Consider the following 23,185-nt stretch of genomic DNA (forward strand, 5'->3'; position numbering starts at 1 on the left):
AGACTAATAATTAAAGAAGAAGAAGAAGAAGACCTTTGTCACAAAAATAGGAAAAAAATCATATTTTTAAATCTTTGAAGCTAGGCTTATAAATCAGAAAGTGTTCAGTGCAGCATTTTTTTTTTTTTTTGAGAGAAAAATGAAAACAAGATGCAACCCATGTGCATGCGGAGTCTTCTGACTGACAGAGTTCAGTGCTGTTAACAGCTGCTTAACATTCGTGGATGCGACTGCCAGGACTACTCGATGACAGTCATGGTCATCCAGCTCAAACATGCTTGCTGTCTAGGGCAGCTTCTTAATCCTTACTGAATACAAGGTCACCTTTAGTGAGTCATTTAATAAGGGGCATGAGCTTATCTTGTTGCAGTGGTTTAGAATGCTTGAACCCATCCTCATAAAAACACACACACACATGTGATATGGAAAAATTCACATTTAATCCATACCTGCGGACTTGTATAAACAGACCTAATGCCTCATAAGCTGCAGAGCTGTCATAAATATGACACTCACATTGGCATACATACAATAAGCGATCAGAAAACAGGACTCATCATTCAGCGCGTTTCAGATATCACTTCTCATCTGTTTGTGCAATACGATATATTTCCTGCAACAAAGCTAGCTGTTAAAAGAGGAGTCCGAAACAGTTAGTAGAGCTAACCTAGAAAGGGAGAGAGAAAGAAAGAAGGAGATGGAAAATCAAGTCAGAGCCTGTTTGAGAGGAAGGAGTAAGGGCTGCCATGGGGAGAGTGGTGTCCTCTTGCAGCACATACTTTACCGCAACAGCATCAGGTTTCACACTCCATACACCAGCGAGACGGGGGAGAGCACCGGGTACAGTCAACACAGGATCGGCTTACTGCAATCTGGAGCAGTCACTACACACACTCACAGTAACACACAGTGGGTAGTCACCATTCACACATCTACCCAGAGAGCTGGTTTTCACCAACATTATTCAAATTCAAGAGCTCTGCATCCACACAATCATTGGAACGGTTATATAAATAAAGCTCATAAGTTGATATTTTTTTTTCTGTCAGGCTCAAAATGAAAACCGGCATGGTGATCAGTCTCCTCCTCCTCCTGGTCAAACGGAGGAAACGCCTCCTCAGCTCATGCTTAAGATGAACAGCAACACGCGAGTAAGTGCTCATAAGCATTGCGGGTCTTACATAATAAATAAATAAAATAAAAAACACCAGGCAAGTAGAAATACTTATACTGATTCTAGTGTAACGTAATTTTTATGTAATGAATCACAGACACAACAAAATATTGGCATTATCCTACTACTAGTACACTGTAGCTGCTCTTATTTTGGCCACCTGTGTTAGACCTGTGTTAAAGTCTAGCGTGTTCAAAAAGGGGGCATAATGCATAATAAAATAAATTGCTCACTTTTGCATGCTATAGTTTGTGTTTGTTCTGCAAGTAGGAAAAACAACCAAGGACCAATTGCAAAATTCTAAAAGCAAAACTAGTATAGATTAAAACGTTGGCTGTAAGACAAAATGTCTTGCCACGAAATACAACATTACTAAAGTTTATTCATGTTCTTCTTTTGTGCATGTCTTTTAAGTATTTCCCCTTTACGCTGTAAAATGATTAAAAATAAAAGCGTTAACACTTCTTTTATGAATTTTTCAGGTATGTGATTGGTGCAAACATATACGTCACACCAAGTACCTGGACTTAGGTGCAGGTGACGACAGGCTGCAGTTCTGCAGTACCAAGTGCCTTAACCAGTATAAAATGGACATTTTCTACCGAGAAGCCCGGGCTGCACTTACAACTTCTGGCTCTAGTCCGAGCCAACCAGAAAATGAGAATCGTCCAGCTGGAGAGAGTGAGACCCTGCTGACACCAGAATCATGGAACAATGCTTCTCTGGAGAGAGACAGCAAAGAAACAGTGTCACCCAAAGTTTCCACGCCTGTGTCATCTTCCTGTTCATCATCGTCCTCAGTTAGAGTGTCTGTCTTGGCTCAACAGAAGGAAAGAGAGAGTTCTTTGTCTTCTCAGCTCCAAACTGGCACTCCGTTGCCATCTAGTCCTCCACCTCATGCTGTAGAGCCACCTTGGGTGATACAGAAGCCCCCACCCTTTAACCGGGGACCTATTAATGCACAGCCCCGAAACCCAGGCTCCAGCCCACACCAGAGACCCTCACACACATCTCCACAGGTACACACGCCCTCGGTTCGCCCGATTCCCCCACCACAGCTCTTACACCCATATCCACCATCGATGATACCCTGTGCACCCACTTACCCTCACCCCTTCCCATCAGTCATACCAACTCTGGGTCTGCCATGTCCACAACCCACTGTCTTGGTGCCATATCCGATTATAGTTCCTCTCCCAATTCCTGTGCCAATCCCGATCCCAATACCAGTGAACTCAAGAGCTTTGGGACATCATGGGGTTATTCGTAACCACCAGGATAAAGAGAAGACAGGAGGAGATGTGGCTTCCATCTCTCCTGAAGTTGCACCTAGAGAATGGATGTCTGAAGATCAAGAGATTACCAATGGCATCTTAGTGGAGCACAAAGTAAAGACGGAGCAGACTTCATCCCCAGACCCATATTCTCCTGCTTTCTCATCACACACTTTCCCAATCTTATCTGTTCATCCACAGATCAGTCCTACCTCTCCCTTGCCAGAAGATCAGAGACAAGAAGTTAGGGAGCGACAAGTGATACAAAGAGCAATATGCAGAGTGAAGCAGGAAGGTGAAATAGAGTTTGACCTTAATAAGCAGACAGAGGTTGAACAAGAAAATGGATGGAGCAGGAATGGGGATGAAGATGATTCGATTGCACAACAAATGTCCACTAAAGCTTACACAGGCACTTTAAAGCACACATCCAATTCAGCCCCTGAAAATGCATCTTCCCCAGTGGAATCGCCAAATGCACGGGCTTCAATCATTCTACAGAAAGCACTCAACACAACATCCGTAGTCACTCCCACATCATCCATCGTATTCAACAACACGGTTGCCACTTCCAACTCCGTTCACTCTGTTTACTCCTCAACATGCATTGCTGCGGTGCCGTCAGACCCAGAACAACGAACAAGCTCTGGCCAAAATTCATCCCCACGTCCTGAATCTGAGGATGTGAAAGAAAACGTCGCAGGAGGACGAGAACCTGACTTGAACCGTTTCCTTCCAACAGAGCAAACAGACTGCCAAACAGACCAATCAGAGGAGAACATGGGCGGAGCTGTAGAGAGCGATGCTCTCACAGCTGACGAACACGCTTATGCACGATCCATCCCGCCAAAATTACGGGAAAAGAATGCGCACACGATCACTCTGGCAAGTGCGCACACACTTTCTCATATGGTCACACACAGCTGGGACAAAAGCTCACACATGCATGTGCCGGCTTTCGAGCAAAGCGGCGTGCATAGTGAAATTGAGCCGGCTTTGAAGAGGAGATGCCTGAGGATCAGAGACCAGAACAAATGAAGAACAGGTATTTACACACATATACAACTGCACAAATGTGCACACTACAGTATATACAGTCACACTGTGGTGTTATATCTACAATCAGCTCTACTGTAAAGAAAATCAGATGCATGTGTGTGATTTTAAGGGGACAAATATTCATTCATTGGCTGATAGAGCTTGAGAATAAATCACCATATAATCTCAAGGCATAACGGCAGGATATCTCGCTATGGGAACGTTTTAAGAGTAAATTGAACAGAATCAAGGAACTTTCAGCATTTAAACTGTTTACAACATCTCATGAAATATCAGCAGGTGCTCCTAAATGCTGTACTATGAGCTATGTTAACACTTACTGCTTCCTCACCCTAACCGCTAAGTGCCCAGTCAACCACATGACCATTACCTAAAAAAGAAATAAATGCTGTAATGGATGAGCTACAACCATAGAAATTAGGTTACCTGTTAACTATCTCAATATTAGCTTCAATATTACTTTTGTTACTTTTAGAGCTTAATTCTGAAGATCAACTAAAGGCCACAGGAAATGTAGCTAGCAGACAATGCGTACGTTGCAAAGTCACGGTTTGCTAACAATGCAAGTCTTGTAGCATTATTTATCTTTTTGTGAGTCTTTGGGATCGTTTTAAAAAGCTAATAAGTGACACAAAATGGAAAATTAGGCACAAGGACGTTAACACAAGGATGCTAACACTACAGTAAGATACAAAGCGGTTTCTATGGATTATTTTTGCATGTCTTTCAACATGGCTGAAGTGAAAATATGGACGTAGTGGACTAATTATATTTTGTCCCATATTTTGTCCCAAGGCTAGCACAAATGTGTCAAATGTATTATATCAAGCAACCTCAAAATGATTACAAGGGGATTGATATATAAATATATAAATATAAATTCTTTACTTGAACAGTGCATGATTGAGACCATAAATATAAATTTTAAAATCTAACATTTTAATCCAATATATAAATCTGTCCCTGTTAGTTACGGCCTCTTATTCATGTCATCTCTCTCTCTCTCTCTCTCTCTCTCTCTCTCTCTCTCACTCACACACACACACACACACACACACACACACACACACACACACACAGAGTAAAGTAAAACTACATGGTGCATGTGCTTGTCCCACATAATGATGCAGAACAGTTAAACAGTCCTTTTTATAGCTCTAAAGTTTCAGCAGTAGAGAAAAAAAAACTGAAACGAAAGACACAGCTGAAAATCCCTGACACGAGGATGTCTAATAAAGTGTGTGTGTGAGTGAAAAAGAGACAGAAAAGAGAGAGATGATGAAAATGTGTGTGTGAGGTCATAAGAGTGTGTGGTATAATGTGTGTACATTTATTTAGCCCTTTGTGTTGACCCACAAAGTTTTCACAATGATACAGTAGGACTGTGTCAAATGTCCTCACAAAAATAAGGTGTTGTTGCTCAAACAAGAGTAAAAATGTTTCTGTCTGGTCACTAAGAATACGGTCAAGTTTAGATATAGGTGTAGCAGTAATTTGATATAGAAATTATTCTACAAGGATTATGTGTGTGTGTGTGTGTGTGTGTGTGTGTGTGTGTGTGTGTGTGTGTGTGTGGTGCCAGATGTTGCTGTTGGAGGGCTTTAATGTGCAGAATTCTCTCAGGTTACAGCAAAAATAAGGAGGCCATATAGTGTGTGTGTGTGTGTGTGTGTGTGTGTACATGTATTTAGGCCTTTGTAAAGACCAAAAAGGACCACAATGATAGTATTGCATCATATATGTGGTCCTCAAAAAATTTCTATAAGGCCATCCTTAAAAATATTCTTGTTTGCCGTAACCCGACCGACCCTGTCAATTTAGGACCGACTCAAATATTTTTTTTTGCTTTAAGCCCGACCGAATTGCCGGTTGTAAATTTGCGTTAAGACATCAGTGACGTCACGATATGCTAATTTGTTTAAATTCATACCTACGTAATCACCATCACCAAAATTGTGCTTTTTTTTTAACATTGAAACTTGAAAAAAAAAATATATAGACCTACCTACCGACCCTTTATTTTTTTTTTTTTACTGTTACTGCAAACCAAAATATTTTTAAGGATGGCCTAATGAGAAAATTATTTCCTTCTGATTACTAAGGTTGTTTTTAGATTACTAAGGTAGGATTAGGTGTAATATTAATTTGTGTATGTGTGTGTTAATCACCTTGTCTCTGAGCAATAAACTCTCCCAGTTCTGATTTCATGCAATTGTTTTTGTACACCGAGGTAGTTCGGATAAGCGGTAGAAAATGAATGAATGAATGAATGAATGTTTTTGTACATATATTTAACCCTATGTGAAGCCCAAAAAAAGTCCCCATAATGACAGGACTGTGTCACATGTCCTCACAAAACTACTGTGTATTTCCAAACACATACATAACACTTAATTATATCAATGGAATGTGTACACAAAGATAATACAATATGTGTGTGTGTGCGTGCATGTGTGTGTGTGTTTGTATGTAGTCCCTTTGTCTATACATTCAGCTTTTGTACTATATGTTAATTACAGTCTATGTATATAATATATTTGTGAATTTTGAGCATGTTTATATTGCATTTCTTAGACCTTGGTGTGTCGTTGTTATCCTGTTTCTTTGCAAAACATAAGGCTTGTGTGTTTGCAACATTACCCTTCAAAATCGTTCTTAGAACATATGCTTTCAAAGCTGTAACTTTGTACTTTAATAACCTCTGAAGTAGGCCGGAGCAGTACACTGGAAATAATGTCAACTGGAATTGATAGTGCCGTATTATTTTCCCATGCTGCCATATCGGAATGTTCCACTTTGCAGTCCACTGACCTTGCGATTAAAACCAGAAGAATTATTCACATTTAAATGGAATCAGAATTGTCTTTTTGTTCACATGCTTCTGAAAGCTGTTTTGCACCAAGCCCGGTTATTAACCTGACATAATTAGATATTCTGAGAATTTTCATTCTGCTTACCAGATAACCTCAAATTCAGATGATATCTCATATGTTTATTGTCTTGACAACTAAAATAATCACGTTAGTATTGATCTCTCTCTCTGTCTGTCTGTTTCAGATCATTTGTGGTGTGAATTTTGTTTTTGTGTATCTGAAGTCAGATACAGAATGCAGGCCTTTCCCTTGGTGCTGGAACTGAACAGGGAAACGGTGACAGGTTGAACGACTTATAAATGGCTGATGAATCCAGATGTTTGTGCCGACCACTGCTATGGGATATCTTCATACCTGGGGACTAGGATATGAATTCTCAGCACAGGCTTGCTGAAAGCTGTTTCCTCTCTGATGGAAGTGAGGATCAGTAGCGTGTTTGATCCATACAGACACTTCTGATGTATGATCATGTTTTTGACCTACTATCTACAACAGCAGGCACTGTTCCACTGTATTTGCCAATCTGTAACCTTTGTGTTCAACCTGCCTTCAAACACATACGCATTTATATACAGTATATGTAGTCCGTACGTAATTGCACAACGTTTATGAGTTTATTATATAAAAGATTTGCTTTAATTTAAAGATTATTTACAACTTTTATTCGGATAATCGTAAAGCAATCGCAGCCCTTTGCTTGTGACACGTATACATCACCAGGTGCTGGATATCTTCCTTGTCGGACATGTCGAGCTGAAATTCTACACTTTAACAGCATAATCATTGTTTCATCTCATATCCAATGTGCTGCAGTACAGAGCCACGAAAAAAAAAAAAGTGTCAAGCATTTACAGACTGCACTCTATTAACGGACACGTGCCACTTTCATTAACCTGCCATATTCATTTGGAGTAAAGAATATGTTTTATTTGAATAAAGTGTTTACTTGTACGTAATAGTAAGTATACTCTTTTTTTGTGCTGAGTTTATTCTGTCTGTTTATATTATCAGATAGGTCATATAAAATAGTACTTTCCAATGAGATCTGATTGTAAGGAAGATACCGTACATTTGTGGAGTAAATAATGCAGAGAGAAAAAAAAGCATGTCATTTATACGATGCAATGATTTAATCGTTCTGCGTTTGAGACGTCAACATCCATACTTTAGTCTTGACACATCATTGTTAGCACATTATTAACACATTATCATTATAGACTTTAAAACACATAATACTGGTCCCAAAAATAGAATAATCTAATCTTGGGTGTTTAGCTCTAAGTTTCAGTTTTAAAACTTCCTCAAATTTGTGCTCAATAAGGTGTTGTAATAAATGCAGTTGGTAAAATAAGTGTTTTTAAAGGAATACAAAGTTCTTGGCAACACTGACTGTAAACACCTTTCCTACAGAGCTGAATCCCTGTTTTCGGTGCAGCTTTACCTTTTTTTTTTTTCATCAAGTAAAAGGATATGAAGTAGGAAAATTACCTCAGAGCAAATTAGATCCCTTTTTTTCTCCCTCTTTAAAATTTTCTCCTGATGGTGGTCATACATCTCTCCCCTATCACGTTAACTACCAACCTGGGAGGGTGATTTACAAACACGTGCCTTCCTGCAAAGAAGAATCTGGGCCAAAATGAGCTGCTCTGCTCCCGCTTTCACTCTTTGTAGTTGTGAGTATGAGTTTTATGGTCTCTAAGAGCCTTTTGAGGAAGCCTTCTGAGTAATCTGACTCCCAATCTTGGTCCCAAATGCTCTCTTACGGTGACATCTGAGCTTTTCTAAGAATTTTTATGTTGTATTTCAGTACTTAAATTGCTGTAGACTTCAGCAGCCTATTCTAGAATGAGGTTAATATGTGAACACGAAAACCTTGGTTGAGACAAAACCTTTAGACACTTCGTCATAGTTTTACTTTAATTCATGCGTCACAAATCTTTCTGTGTGTGTGTGTGTGTGTGTGTGTGTGTGTGTGTGTGTGTGTGTGTGTTTAGTTTAATTAGTTAATGATATTTGGCATGTAAATGTCTTGCTTTCTTGTTTGTAGTATAAGTCTAATCAATACGTTCTGACTTTTCTTCAGTCAGGTTAGACAAATTTACCAAAGTGTTCATCGATTATCGAAGTTAGTACTGTGTTATAAAAACAACAGGTGCAATAAGTCAGTTTAATGACTGAACTGCCACAATAGAAAAGGACAGAGGAATATCTGCTGGGTATGTAAAGCTCTACTGCCACCTAGAGCAAGAAGGACTGCAAAATTTAAAGTTAAGTTCATGTATTCATACCTCATTCATTCCAGTGTATTATAATATTATATGATAAACATGTGTGTAGATCAGCATAAGTATTGGAGCGTACATAAGGACCTTTATTTTTTTTTGTATTTTTTTTTTTTGTTTTGTTCTTGTTTGTCTTTGTGATTTTTTTTCTTTCTTAATGCTCCTTGTTTTAGTAATTATAGTATTATAATAAATATAGTAGTAATTCCCGGTTGAGGCATTTACAAACATTGACATTTGATAATAATAAAAATGTTACACAGTTAAGTCTGTTCATCGTTGCTCGTTAATTCAGAGTGACTTGTCTAGTGGGCAAATATTAAAATATATGAATTGGTTCAAAAAGCTAAACTGAACTGTATTATTTAATTGGCTTACACTTTAGAAATTAAAACTATTTTAGCATTTGTTTGTTTTTTAAGTTTAACTAAAAAAACATTAAATCATTCACTCCCCTGTAACTCACTACAACACACTACAATGTAACACACACTGTAACACACTACAACGCACTACAAGTCACTACAATGTAACACACTGTAACACACACTACAACACACTACACTGTAACACACTACAACACACTACAATTTAACACACACTACAACACACTCCACTGTAACACACACTGCAACACACACAACACACTACACTGTAACACACACTGCAACACTACACTGTACACACTACAACAATTATTACACTATAACACACTACACTGCAACACACACTACAGCATACTTTACAACACACTGCACTCTAACACACATTATGACACACAATACAACACATATTACACTATAACACACTACAACACACTACACTACAATACAACACATATTACACTATAACACACTACACTACAACACACAATACAACACACTCTACAACACAGTGCATTCTAACACATTATGACACACAATACAACACATTTTTTTCCACTATCTGTGTTTTAGAAAGACTTGTAAACACACTCACTATGTGGCTGAATGTTTGTATATACCTGACCATATGTGACTGCTGAATATCCCATTCCAGATTTATAACCCCCTGTGTTTGCTGTTACAATAACCTGCACTCTCGTGGGAAGTCCTTTTACTAGATGGTCCAGCGTGGCTCTGGTGAACTTTTATTTTTTTTAGGTCTGAGGTTTAGTCGGTGTTCCAGTTCATCCCAAAGGTGTTCAGTGGGGTTGAGTCAGAGTCAGGGCTCTGTGCAGGACACTCACAGGGTATGTGTGTATATATATATATATATATATATATATATATATATATATATATGTGTGTGTGTGTGTGTGTGTGTGTGTGTGTGTGTGTGTGTGTGTGTGTGTGTGTGTGTATATACAGTACCGTGCAAAAGTTTTAGGCAGGTGTGAAAAAATGCTGTAAACAAAGAATGCTTTCAGAAATATAAATAATGAGTGTTTATTTCTGTCAATTTACAAAATGCAAAGTGAGCAAACAAAAGAAAAATCTAAATCAAATCAATATTTGGTGTTACTACCTTTTGCCTTCAAACCAGCATGAAGTGATGACACGACCCCCACAGAGCCCTGATCTCAACATCACCCAGTGTGTCTGGGATTACATGAAGAGACAGAAGGATGTGAGAAAGCCGACATCCACAGAAGATCTGTGGTTAGTTCTCCAAGATGTTTGGAACAACCTACCAGCCGAGTTCCTTCAAAACCTGTGTGTAAGTGTACCTAGAAGAATTGCTGCTGTTTTGAAGGCAAAGGGCAGTCACTCCAAATATTGATTTGATTTAGATTTCTCTTTTGTTTATTCACTGCATTTTGTTCATTTATGAAAGTATTCTTTGTTTACTTCTTTGTTCATTTTTTTCACATCTGCCTAAAACCTTTGCACAGTACTGTGTGTATATATATATATATATATACGCATATATACATATACACTCCCATGTGTTGTGTTGCATATACACTCTCAGGTTGTGTTGCCCCTCAATGTGACGAAGGCGGAAGCGAGCGCTCGGTTCTTTAGCAGATGAATCATTTGGCTGTGATTCGTGAGTCGTGTTGCCACAGACAACTAGCTACAGCGCAGGCGCGAACAACACACGCATCAACAACGTTCCCGGGGACATACAACGCAACAAACAAAGGATTTGTTTTAAAGATTGTGAGTAAACTAGATCTTGCTTTAAGCTTTTATAACTCATTTCTGTAAATGTACAAACCGAGTGATTGTTGTAGTGCTGAAGTTGTGCTAGTTATGTGTAGTATTACAGGTGCTAACGCTACGCATGGCTAAGCTAACGCTGTGGAGTTTACACCCATCAGCAGTCATACAAGTCTTACACTGCATTATCTCTCTGTATCTACATTATATCTACATTATATCTACTCGGGTGTGTAAATGTCTATAATATCATTGTTGTGTTCTGACATGAAACTTCCATCGTTATATTAAACCTCCGGTGGTCTATTTTTATTCCTCACTTGTATCAATAACTTGTTTAACATGGTATAAAAAAAACAACGGATTAAAAATGTGGCCTTAGCAAAATAATGTTAAATGGCAGAGAAAACCTGACTTCCGGTCCGGGATGGGTTTGGATGTGCGTCCTGTCAGTTATTTAATAGGTACCGTTCTACGGGACAGAGCCTGGTACTGGGGGCGGGGCTTCGCCAACATGGGCGTGGCTTTTTAAAACGTCGCACTTACCTAACTGTTAGACATGCAGCGATAATCCCGGCTCACACTGTACGGTTTGTCACAGTTTATCGCCTGTGTTACACTGTAGGATCTCAGTGGTCATTGTGTCAGACTGTACAAACATGATCCTCGTGAAACACTGTAGGATCTCAGTGGTCATTGTGTCAGACTGTACAAACATGATCCTCGTGAAACACTGTAGGATCTCAGTGGTCATTGTGTCAGACTGTACAAACATGATCCTCGTGAAACACTGTAGGATCTCAGTGGTCATTGTGTCAGACTGTACAAACATGATCCCTGTGTTACACTGTAGGATCTCAGTGGTCATCGTGTCAGACTGTACAAACATGATCCTCGTGATACACTGTAGGATCTCAGTGGTCATCGTGTCAGACTGTACAAACATGATCCCTGTGTTACACTGTAGGATCTCAGTGGTCATTGTGTCAGACTGTACGAACATGATCCCTGTGTTACAGTGTAGAATCTCAGTGGTCATCGTGTCAGACTGTCATCATGTCAGACTGTACAAACATGATCCCTGTGTTACACTGTAGGATCTCAGTGGTCATTGTGTCAGACTGTACGAACATGATCCCTGTGTTACAGTGTAGAATCTCAGTGGTCATTGTGTCAGACTGTACGAACATGATCCCTGTGTTACACTGTAGGATCTCAGTGGTCATCGTGTCAGACTGTACAAACATGATCCCTGTGTTACACTGTAGGATCTCAGTGGTCATTGTGTCAGACTGTACAAACATGATCCCTGTGTTACACTGTAGGATCTCAGTGGTCATCGTGTCAGACTGTACAAACATGATCCCTGTGTTACACTGTAGGATCTCAGTGGTCATTGTGTCAGACTGTACAAACATGATCCCTGTGTTACACTGTAGGATCTCAGTGGTCATCGTGTCAGACTGTACAAACATGATCCCTGTGTTACACTGTAGGATCTCAGTGGTCATTGTGTCAGACTGTCATCGTGTCAGACTGTCATCATGTCAGACTGTACAAACATGATCCTCGTGTTACACTGTAGGATCTCAGTGGTCATTGTGTCAGACTGTCATCATGTCAGACTGTACGAACATGATCCCCGTGTTACAGTGTAGAATCTCAGTGGTCATCGTGTCAGACTGTCATCATGTCAGACCGTATGAACATGATCCCTGTGTTACACTGTAGGATCTCAGTGGTCATCGTGTCAGACTGTACAAACATGATCCCTGTGTTACACTTTATGATCTCAGTGGTCATCGTGTCAGACTGTACAAACATGATCCCTGTGTTACACTGTAGGATCTCAGTGGTCATCGTGTCAGACTGTACAAACATGATCCCTGTGTTACACTGTAGGATCTCAGTGGTCATTGTGTCAGACTGTCATTGTGTCAGACTGTCATCATGTCAGACTGTACGAACATGATCCCCGTGTTACAGTGTAGGATCTCAGTGGTCAACTTGTCAGACTGTCATCATGTCAGACTGTACAAACATGATCCTCGTGTTACACTGTAGGATCTCAGTGGTCATTGTGTCAGACTGTCATCGTGTCAGACTGTCATCATGTCAGACTGTACGAACATGATCCCTGTGTTACACTGTAGGATCTCAGTGGTCATTGTGTCAGACTGTACGAACATGATCCCTGTGTTACACTGTAGGATCTCAGTGGTCATTGTGTCAGACTGTACGAACATGATCTCTGTGTTACACTGTAGGATCTCAACTGTAGTGAACTTTAAAGCGTTCGTGCAGATTTCACCATGGCAACAACAGCATACAATGGCAAGTAGCTTAGCAACAAGCTATCCAGCTAACATCAGTGATCTAAGTGATCATTCTGACGTCGATGATCTTCACACTGTGGGGTTTAACATGGTCTGTGATTTAACCAGGTCTGTAGATTAAGTGCTCTAAAGCCAAAACTGTTACAGAGTGATGTCTATGAAACTTTAAGTTCCAGTTTGCTATCTCTGTCTCATTACTGGTGTGTTATAAGTGAATGTTAATATTAACTGCGTAACTAACTAACCAACTCCTCTAACTGGTATAATTATTTAGAGAGAGATACAAATAATTTAGTATTTGAAACAATCTTAGAGAAAGAGCATAAATGAGCAATAGGTTAAACAGGTATAGTTAATACACAACACATCCTATATAAATTGTATTTGTTAACGTGAATTAGAATGTGAACATTGAGGTGATGTAGTACAGTTAAAGTGTGTATAATTTTCCTATTATTAATATCCCTATCTTTATTGTTCTCCCAGGGGGAAAAAAAAAGATTCACTGGGACACTTGCCACAGGTTGCTGGTAATCTGAGATTTATATTATACTAAGGATTTAATTACTAAGTTTGGTTTTGGAGGAAAATGCCAGAATGTTTTTCCTGTTCTTCAGATAGCATGTTTTTTTTTAGTTCTTCATCACTTGAGGATCGTGCTACACCAAGCGTTACGGTGCATTATCTATATAAGCTTTCATTATTATATTACTGGGACTGAAATCCCTTCAAGGGCTCGACCAAAGAAAAAAGCAAAATACCAAAGTGTTAAGTGTTGTGTTGCATCAGATAAAAACATCCTTTATAATGATGACACTACAGCCTTATTATTTTTATAATAATAATGATTATTATTATTATTATTATTATTATCCTTATTATTATTCATATTATCAGTATTTTGTTTAACTATATTATGTTTTAATGGCATAGTATGGTATTACTGTATGTCGCTCTTGTTTTTTTTTTCTCTCAATTTATTCATTTATTATATCGATGAAATCTTGTTTAATACAAATTCATTTCTTAGGTTTATACTCACATGTCAACAGGAAACAGTCTGGGGATGATCTCACCCTCAGTGTTGTTACATAAATAACAAACCCAGTTGTAAAAAAGCTGCTGGCCAGACTTTGTTTTCTGTCAGCATGACCCAAGCATCCTATGGCTTGATTTCTGAAGCATGAAAGGCACTGAATTTTCACTGAAGAAAAACGACTAAAGAATGTTTCTTTCACTTCAAGTGAGCCCAGTAACACCTTATAGAAAATGAGCTTTTTCTATCTATCCATCGATCCCGCAGAGCCCCTAGTGTCATTGTAATTTAGGGTTGCTGGGTCACATTGCACACTCAGACTCCCGAGTATTTATCCAGTGTTGCTACTTTATATAACGTCGCTGTCGGGCGGAAACCTCGTATGTCCAACTTTTGTCAATTTCATATTTTCTCACATATCGATGCTATTGGTCAGTCCCAACGTGGGTCTGTTATATTTACAAGTTATTAACCAATCTAAAGTCTTGAAAATAGCTTGAGCACAAATCTCATAACTCCATTGGACACTTCAACTGTCCACCTCTTCCTCGCTCCGCTGGAGAGCTTCGCGGCATATTTCTCCTCAAGAAGAGTCACAACGAATCAACACGTCTTCTGAGGTAAATGTCTTCAAAACACTGGGCTCAAAGAAAAAAAAATCTTGACCCCCGCTAGTTCTGGTGCTCGTCTGAGGACAGGAATTTAGCGCAAGACAATCCATTGCATCGCGGACTAAACCCTGTGCACTGCAGATAAGGTACGGCGTTTTTTTTTAATTTCCTGAAAAATAGCGTTTTTGGAGATATGAGGATTCCGCCTGACAGCGACGATATGTAACCATGGGGGCTTTCACAATGGTTTTTGTAGTTAAAAACCCAGCACGCAGCAGTTTGCATGAAAAATCAGTAATGTGAAAGCTGTCATGTCGACTAGGAAGTGCAAGAGGTAGTCGTGATTCTCATGAATGTGAACAGAACTCGTACTCGTGTCACTCGTACGCAAATGCACCCTTAGGGCTGGGCGATAAAACAATAACGATACGTATCGCGATAGACACGTGATCGATATCAATAAAAAATGTGTTCGATAAAACGTTCGATATTTTTTGTTCTTCGTCGGAAGAAAACAGAGGTTGCGAAGCAAGTTTGGTTGCATTAACAAAGCCGGTCATTCTCTGGTAACCTAGCAACGTAGGGAGTGACACGCTAACAGCCAATCATGTAACAGTATCACGTTTGGTTGCGCCATATCGTCGTCTCGTGCTGGTCTGCTGGATTCCTCTTCAGTAACCTGCAACTGATCAGCAGAAAATGAGCCGCAGCGAGCGAGGAAATTGTAAATAAAAGAGGAAAAGTCAGCTCGCCAGTACGGCAGTTTTTTGGCTATTATAAGTCTGACCGTAGTCAGAGCAATGTCGTCTGCAAATTATGCAATAGCACTAAACTTGCACTAAATTCCCAGGTTTCTTTATGTTTATATTTAACACTTTGCACTATTTTATTACACTTTATTAAGCATTTCTTACATGTTCTTTCATTTTGTACCTTAAATGTTAAGATAATTGTTAAGTGTTCATTGTGACTTTAGACTTATGTTTACATTATAATTATTTGAGGTTTCCTGGTTGTTGACATTTCTGTCTTAATAACTGAAGGGATTATAATCAGAGGAAGGTTAAGTTTAAAATAAATATTTTTAAATGTAATATATTTTTCTCCTGGTCCTTATTTTAAATGGGTCATGAAAAAAGATCAATAATTATCGATATCGACCGATATGAAACACTGATATCGTGATACAGTTTTCAGTCATATCGCCCAGCCCTATGCACCCTGGTTCAATAGAATCAAGTGTCTATGCTATGAGCGGCACCAGAAACAATCACACTCGGATTTGGGCCACAACAAACATGCCCGGTGTGAAAAGCATGTAAAACTATCCTCCTCTCAGGTCCTGTAGTGAAGTGCAGCTTCCTTGAAAAACTACACTGACCTTGAATCATAGTGCGTGTGTTTACAGAAAACTGATCTTTACTTTGCTCCCTCTTATTTTTACTGGGAAATATAAAGACACAGTGTCCAAAAAAAACACCTAGCTTAAACTTAAACAAAACTGGTTCTTGAAAGTGAAAGCTAAGAGTCAGGCTTAAATAATATCCTGGGTTTGTTGTGTGTCTAAAACAATTGAACAATAAATCCTTTAATTCCTGTATCTGAGATTATCCTGTAGTAGCCTTCGGTCTGCTGATAAATCCTGCCATGTTTTGTCTCTCCAGCTGGGGAATGGCGGTGAATGTGTACTCCACGTCTATGACCATAGAGAACATGAGCAGACATGACATGCTCGCTTGGGTCAACGATTCTCTGCATCTTAGCTACACTAAAATAGAGCAGCTCTGCTCAGGTGAGTGGAACTCACACTCACTACATTTAGATAGATAGAGAGAGGTTATATTGGTAGGAGGATGTTAGAGATGGAGCTGCCAGGTAAGAGGTCAAGAGGAAGGTCAAAGAGGAGATACATGGATGTGTTGAAAGAGGACACGAAGGTGCGAGAGTAGAAGATGCCGAGGATAGAGTTAGGAGGAAACAGATGATTCCCTGTGGACACCTGATGGGAAAATCTGAAAGTAGTAGAAGATATATAGAGAGACAGACAGAGAGACAGATATATAGACAGAGAGACCGAGACAGATATATAGACAGAGAGACAGCTTATAGAAAGACAGCTTATAGAGCTTTATTCCTTTAACGTTAAGCAGAGGTTTTTCTAGCTTTTCAGAAAGATGTGTTCTTCATAATGTAGCGCAATTCCTCGTAACTGTAGTATATTTAAACCACTGTATAATAAAATACACTATAATTAAATACAGTTCCGTATATAAAGCAACGTGTTACTTACAAGATGACAAGCTCAGCTATAATGTTACCTTTCGTAATGTCTTTACTAAACTTATGACCATTTTGGACCATGGCCTGTTTGGATATGGCTTGTGTTTCTCAGGTGCAGCATATTGCCAGTTTATGGACATGCTGTTCCCTGGGTGTATTCTTCTGAAGAAAGTGAAGTTCCAGGCCAAACTGGAGCACGAGTACATCCACAACTTCAAAGTGTTACAAGCAGCATTCAAGAGAATGAGCGTAGACAAGGTGAGCACCCTCTACTTCAATCTATAAATAATAATAATAATTCTGCACTTGACCCTTAACTAACTTCATTCACTGCAGCAATTAGAAGTGTGAGATGAACTGGTTTGAAAACGCAAAAAGGAGTGCATTCAATACCGATTAAACACTCTACTGTGAAATGCCTGGTAGTCCAAGGGCTCTTGTGAAGATTGAGTCCATTTTGTATTAGGACGTGGTTGGCTATAGGGCTTTTTACACCAGGTCACTTCATGCCTTTTCTGTGATCCGATAGCTATCCGATCGTAAAAAGACCAGGTCTAAATGCCCTCCAAAACGTTTTCAAGACGGATATAAATCCGATGGTTCAAACCACTTCAGGAGGTGGTCTGGGACGCATTTCAGATGAAACTGGACGGGTGTAAATGAATGTGGTTGTTCAAGCCACATACGTCAGCGCTATACTCCTCCCAAACGGATGAACGTCACTCACAAGTGACTCACGAGTCGTGCATCACGCAAGAAACAAACAGTATGCGGTTGCTAAAAATGCTGTTTTTTGTAGCATAACCGTCGTAACAAGTTTTTTCGTCTTCTTTTTGATTGCATTCTGAAAACCGCACACACCAAAGCGTGTTCCATTTCAATTACCCCGGAAATGAGGTCAAATATATTAGCATTTTGGGCGGGAGTAGAAAGATCGGATCGATATCCGATTCGCCGAGATGCATTTATGTGGCCTAATGTAAATGGAACAGTTTTAACAAATCAGAAAGCTATCGGATCAGAGAAAACACATGAAGTGACCAGGTGTAAAAAGGCCCTTCGGCGGGATGTCACATCTCGGCTCTCGAAAGAAGTGTAAAATTATAGCCTCCTTTCGTTTCTGAGATATGAACAAAACATCCTCTATTGTTGTTTCCATTTGTGTCTGGTCGTGTCCAGTGCAGAGTAGCTGGATTATATGATGCGGGGCTTCTCCCAGGTCAATTTGGATTAGATGTATAAAAAGGGATTCTCTCCGAATTAAATCGCTCTTACATGCTCTCATTAATCTATTGACACTTGATTGAACGTCTCTTGAAAGCCTGACATAATGTTACTTATTTGCTTCTCGTTGAAGATCATCCCAGTTGAAAAGCTGGTGAAAGGAAGGTTCCAGGATAATTTTGAGTTCGTACAGTGGTTTAAGAAACTCTTCGACGCAAACTACGACGGGAAAGATTACGACCCTCAAGCAGCACGACAAGGCCAGGATGTTTCCCCTACACCCAATCCAGGTGAAATCATTCATACGCAAATCTAGCGTGGGGTTTCGTTCACACATTCACATTCATACATGTACCTCCTATAGTCGCTTTTGTTGCAGTGAGTGTATTTTTTGAAATATGTTGAATCTGCTTATCTACGTGGGCCAATGACAGGATCCCGTGCTCTCATATTGTCGTGGCCTGGGTTCGATTCCCAGGCAGGGAGCCAACACAGCCACTGAAGCACTAACTCTCAGTGCTGGTCCCAAGCCCAAATTAAAAAAAGATTTGAGGGTTGCATCAGGAAGATCATCTGGCACCAGATCTAATCAATAGACCACGTGATCCATTTTCTATGGCAACCCCGAACAGGGCGCAGCCAAAAGACTAACATTTAAACAGAAGCATGACTTAAGAAATGGGTGTTTAGTTTTTTTTGTTTTTTTTTAAAGGTGTCCATAGTGTTTTGGGTAGAGACGTCTATAGTTTAGGAACTACAACCTTAAAGCACAACCTGAGTTGAATTAGAAGACAGCAAACAATAGGGTCAGTGTTATACAAGACATTATGTAACAGTGAGTCGTGAACATTATGTAACTTTCTGGTGTTTACTAGATTAAAATGATCTTTCCCTACCCATATGATTCATTTTTCATCACGCTGGTCCCTAGTAATCCTTGGTAAGTCTAAGAAGATTCCAGAAATGTGTGTGTGTGGGTTTGTGTGTGGGATGTTGTAGCTCAGTGGTTAAGTTGTTGGGCTACTGATCGGAAGGTCATGGGTTTGAACCCCAGGTCCATCAAGCTGCCACTGCTGGGCCCCTGAGCAAGGCCCTTAACCCTCAGTTGCTCAGTTGTAAGTCACTCTGGACAAGGGTGTCTGCTACATGCCGTAAATGTGTGTGTGTGTGTGTGTGTGTGTGTGTGTGTGGGGATCTGGGGGATTCTCCATGCCAGTGATACAATCCAGGGTTCATTTAACCAAAGTTTTATGGATTTTATATTTTCTCACGCTGATTTATTAAATAATAACTCTTGCTTGGTGTAGGACCCCAGAGGACCTCGCCAACAGTACCCAAAACCGTGCCAACCCCTCAGCGGCCAATCAGCTCTGTCCCGACCAACCTCAAGCGGAGCACACCTATATTACGGAACGGAGTTAGCGAGGCAGAGATTATCGAGCTCAACCAGCAGGTGCAAAGAAAACCCTTCCCCACCCACACCTTCTCAAAAAGGACATGCTCCGTTTTTAATGATTCAATCACTTAATATTATTTATCAGACTTATAAATACCGCTTTAATTGTTGTTGTTTAGATATTTAGTCTGTTTTTGCCATGTCTCTGTTTATAAATTGTGCATTAATAGTGTTTTACTGATGTAGAGACACTAAATCACTAACGTTCGGTTTCATTTCTGACGATATAATTAGATCTGCATTAAATATAGGTTATTGGGGTTAGGATAGGTTGTAATGTGGGTTTCCTAACTGAATTTTCCTCTACATGTAGCTGATGGACCTGAAGGTGACAGTCGATGGCCTGGAAAAGGAGAGAGACTTTTACTTCGGCAAACTTCGTGATATTGAGCTCCTCTGCCAGGAGAACGAGGGCGGAAACCCAGTTCTCGCAAAAATCATCGGTGTCCTTTACGCTACCGAGGTAACGGGTCCTCAAATTACACTACACAAGTCCTGACCGGACTCGGTGCTTTATTTCAGTAGATTTATGTGTATTCATAGTAAATAATGAGAACCAGGATACACGTAAGCAGCCATTAGGTCATTAGAAACTAGTGTAAGATAGATGTGGAGTAATGAAGTGAGCCACTGTGTGAACTAAACACATCAGTTCAGGATTGTCCCAAACACACTCAGTCGCACAGAAATGTCATAAATACAGCGGCGTGATCTTTGTAAACTTCTTAATTTTGCCTCTTTTTAGGATGGTTTTGCTCCGCCTGAGGATGAAGAAATTGTTGAACAGCCACAAGTCCAGGACGAGTACTAAACTCTACAAACAGGCGTACACATGCATTCATTTAACTTTCTCTTCCTGCTCTACTTCTTATCGGTCTTTTCCTTCTCGGCTCTCACTCGTTCTCACCCCGAGCTTCATTTTCACGTTTGATGATCTTGATTTCTTACCTTTCATTTACTCACTTTTTTTTTTTGCCGTGTTCCTTTCTAAAGAAGCAGCAACTGATCGACATCACAACCTCTTAACATGTCGGTGTGGTGTGTTGAGTGACCGAGTGGCTCATGTAGTTTTTGCTAATGTAATTGGATTTAAATACCATTTGTACGCTTAATGGTAGAAATCGGGTTTTATCCTCGCTATATACCATTAGCCGTGGTATTTATTTTATCGAGTGTAGAGTATAGAGCATTGCTACTCGGACTGATTTGTATTTTTATTTTTTTTTACACTAATGTCATGACTTATTAACATGTGAACCAAAACATTGTCTGAACAATGGCTGAAACCTTAGAGATAGGAATTTTTATTTGCGTATTCTGTACTGATGCAAATGAAACAGAATATTAAAACAAGCCACAGCTTCATCAGACTACGATATAGATGTTTATAGATGTAGCACACAGATAACGTAACCTTCCTCTGCACTTTTACTGTACTCGGCTTATTTTAAAGCAGCCTCGTTTTGCCTTTGTGATTTCAATTCGTTTGGCTTTCGGGAGGGTGTTTCTACTATATAGGAACTAATTTTAAGTTTTATAAAAAGCCAGTGATCAGAAAGATCCTGTAAACTGTACAGATGTGTGAACAAGCATGGATTCCAACCACATTTCTTCCCATGCATTCTCATGAGATATGAGTTTTTGCCTTGCAAAATGCGAGCGCCGACACTAAAGCGAGACGGATGCATGTACACTCACCGTGCACTTTTTTTTTTTATTAGGAACAAGTGTGCACTTACACATTTATGCAGTTAATCAATTAGCTACTTCAGATACTTCAGCTAATGTTTACATCATAAATCGCATGATCGTTAGTGTCGGATGTGCTTTTTTTTAAGGATTTCAGAGACTGCTGATTTTTCTGAGAATTTAATCAGAATGCTGGGGGGAAAAAACCAAGGTATGAGCAGAGGGTCTGCAGGCTGAAACACCTCACTGATGACAGATCACAGGGGAGAATGACCGGACCGGTCTGCACTCAGTGAGTCAGGAAGACTATAGTAGCTCAAATGATCACTCTTTACAACTGTACTGAGCTGAATGCATCTCAGCATGGACATCACAGCAAACCTACAACAGTAGATGAATCAGAGACCATCTGTGGTCAGAATAGAAAAAAGAGCAGGTCTTCAGACGTCTGGTTATGGAGAGTCTGTGCCTATGATAGCCTCAGATTTCTCTTCTTGGTTAACAGGAGTGGAATCCAGACTCAGCTTCAACGCTCAATGTCTGGTGCAGAGCTGAGATGCTTTTCTGCTCACCATGCTTTTCTAAAAATTGATTAAGTTACTAAATTCATACTGTTAGCTTGAATCAATCTGCCCATTTTCTTCTGATGTCTCTTATCAACATGGCGTTTCCACCTACCGAACTGTCGCTCGCTCAGTGTTTTTTTTTTTTTTTTTTTTTTTTTTTTTTTTTTCCCTAAACAAAATTCTGTGTAAACGTTTACAGACTGTCATGTGAAAATCTCAGGAGATCAGCAGTTTCTGAAATACTCACAATACTCACTGTGAAAATGAACTGAAGCTCTTGATTTGTGTCTGCATGAGTTTATGCATTTTCCTGCCACATGATTGGCTGATTAGATAACTGCACAAATGACCTGGTGTATAGGTGTTCCTAATAAACTGGTTAACGAGTGTAGACTCAAAAGAGGACACAGATGATTCAAGTCCAAATAAATGTATATTGGTAGCCTGAAAAAAAAAATCAAAGCTGTGTTCTTTCTGATTACAGAAGTGTGTGCACTTTGCAGCTGTAAGAAATTAAGATATATTTATTTATTAAAGATGACTATAAAGTAAGATGCTTAACGATCCATAACAACTCCATTTTAATTTAATAAAAAGAATATTAATAGATAACATTACTGGTTTTTATTTGTTACTGACTTATTACTGGCTAAATTATAAAACTGAGTTTTAGCTACTATGTCAGTGTTGTATTTTTTTTATTTTTCATGTTTCACATGCATTAATGCCATAAAGGTTGGTTTTGATTGACAGGATCTGTCTGTAACTTGTTAATTTTGTCCCTCATTTATTTGCAGTTTTACTATGTAAAATAAAGAGTATTCTGGCAATGAAAAAGTGTTTTATTAAGTGATTTATTTATTACGTCTTTACATCGTCAACAGACATCATGTATGGCATGCTATTATTTTGTGTTTCTGGGTTAATATAGATTATTTTGTACCTTAACAACTCAAACAGTTTGCTAAATGTTTATCTTTCAGTTCTTTGACCACAGGACTAGTTTGCAAAAGTATATTTTTCAAAATATGATATTTTTCAAGAATCAAATACATTTTGGGAGTCATTTCGATTCAACATGACTCGGGGATTCTGTGGAAATAAAGGTCACAACTCTAAGGGTCAGTGCAGACTTTTGCCTGGTGGTGGTGCTACAGAGATTGATAGATTAACTCCAAATT

The 23,185-nt window shown here is 39.4% G+C and overlaps 2 protein-coding genes across 6 annotated transcripts in view; both read left to right on the forward strand.

Annotated features, from left to right (window-relative positions):
- Window positions 1-7,331, forward strand: part of LOC132859180 (sine oculis-binding protein homolog B-like) — a 15,584-nt gene extending 8,253 nt beyond the window's left edge. For all 4 annotated transcript variants that reach the window (XM_060889830.1, XM_060889832.1, XM_060889831.1 and 1 more), the window contains 3 exons: window positions 1,050-1,151; window positions 1,657-3,493; window positions 6,565-7,331. In XM_060889830.1, coding sequence (XP_060745813.1) covers window positions 1,050-1,151; window positions 1,657-3,486 — 1,932 coding nt within the window. In that variant the 3' untranslated portion in view covers window positions 3,487-3,493; window positions 6,565-7,331. The remainder of the gene's footprint in view (window positions 1-1,049; window positions 1,152-1,656; window positions 3,494-6,564) is intronic.
- A 3,330-nt stretch (window positions 7,332-10,661) lies between these two features.
- Window positions 10,662-22,827, forward strand: mapre3b (microtubule-associated protein, RP/EB family, member 3b). Of its 2 annotated transcripts, none has more exons than XM_060889880.1 (7): window positions 10,662-10,806; window positions 16,454-16,581; window positions 17,182-17,327; window positions 18,427-18,583; window positions 19,601-19,746; window positions 20,063-20,212; window positions 20,495-22,827. In XM_060889880.1, the coding sequence occupies exons 2-7, from the start codon at window positions 16,461-16,463 to the stop codon at window positions 20,558-20,560; spliced, it is 786 nt and encodes a 261-aa protein (XP_060745863.1). In that variant the 5' UTR covers window positions 10,662-10,806; window positions 16,454-16,460; the 3' UTR covers window positions 20,561-22,827. The 2 variants fall into 2 exon arrangements, with proteins under 2 accessions (XP_060745863.1, XP_060745864.1); XM_060889881.1 differs by lacking the exon at window positions 10,662-10,806 and adding an exon at window positions 13,652-13,672.
- Window positions 22,828-23,185: the final 358 nt, after the last annotated feature.

This window comes from Tachysurus vachellii, chromosome 16 (assembly GCF_030014155.1).
Source record: "Tachysurus vachellii isolate PV-2020 chromosome 16, HZAU_Pvac_v1, whole genome shotgun sequence".
NCBI lineage: Eukaryota > Metazoa > Chordata > Actinopteri > Siluriformes > Bagridae > Tachysurus > Tachysurus vachellii.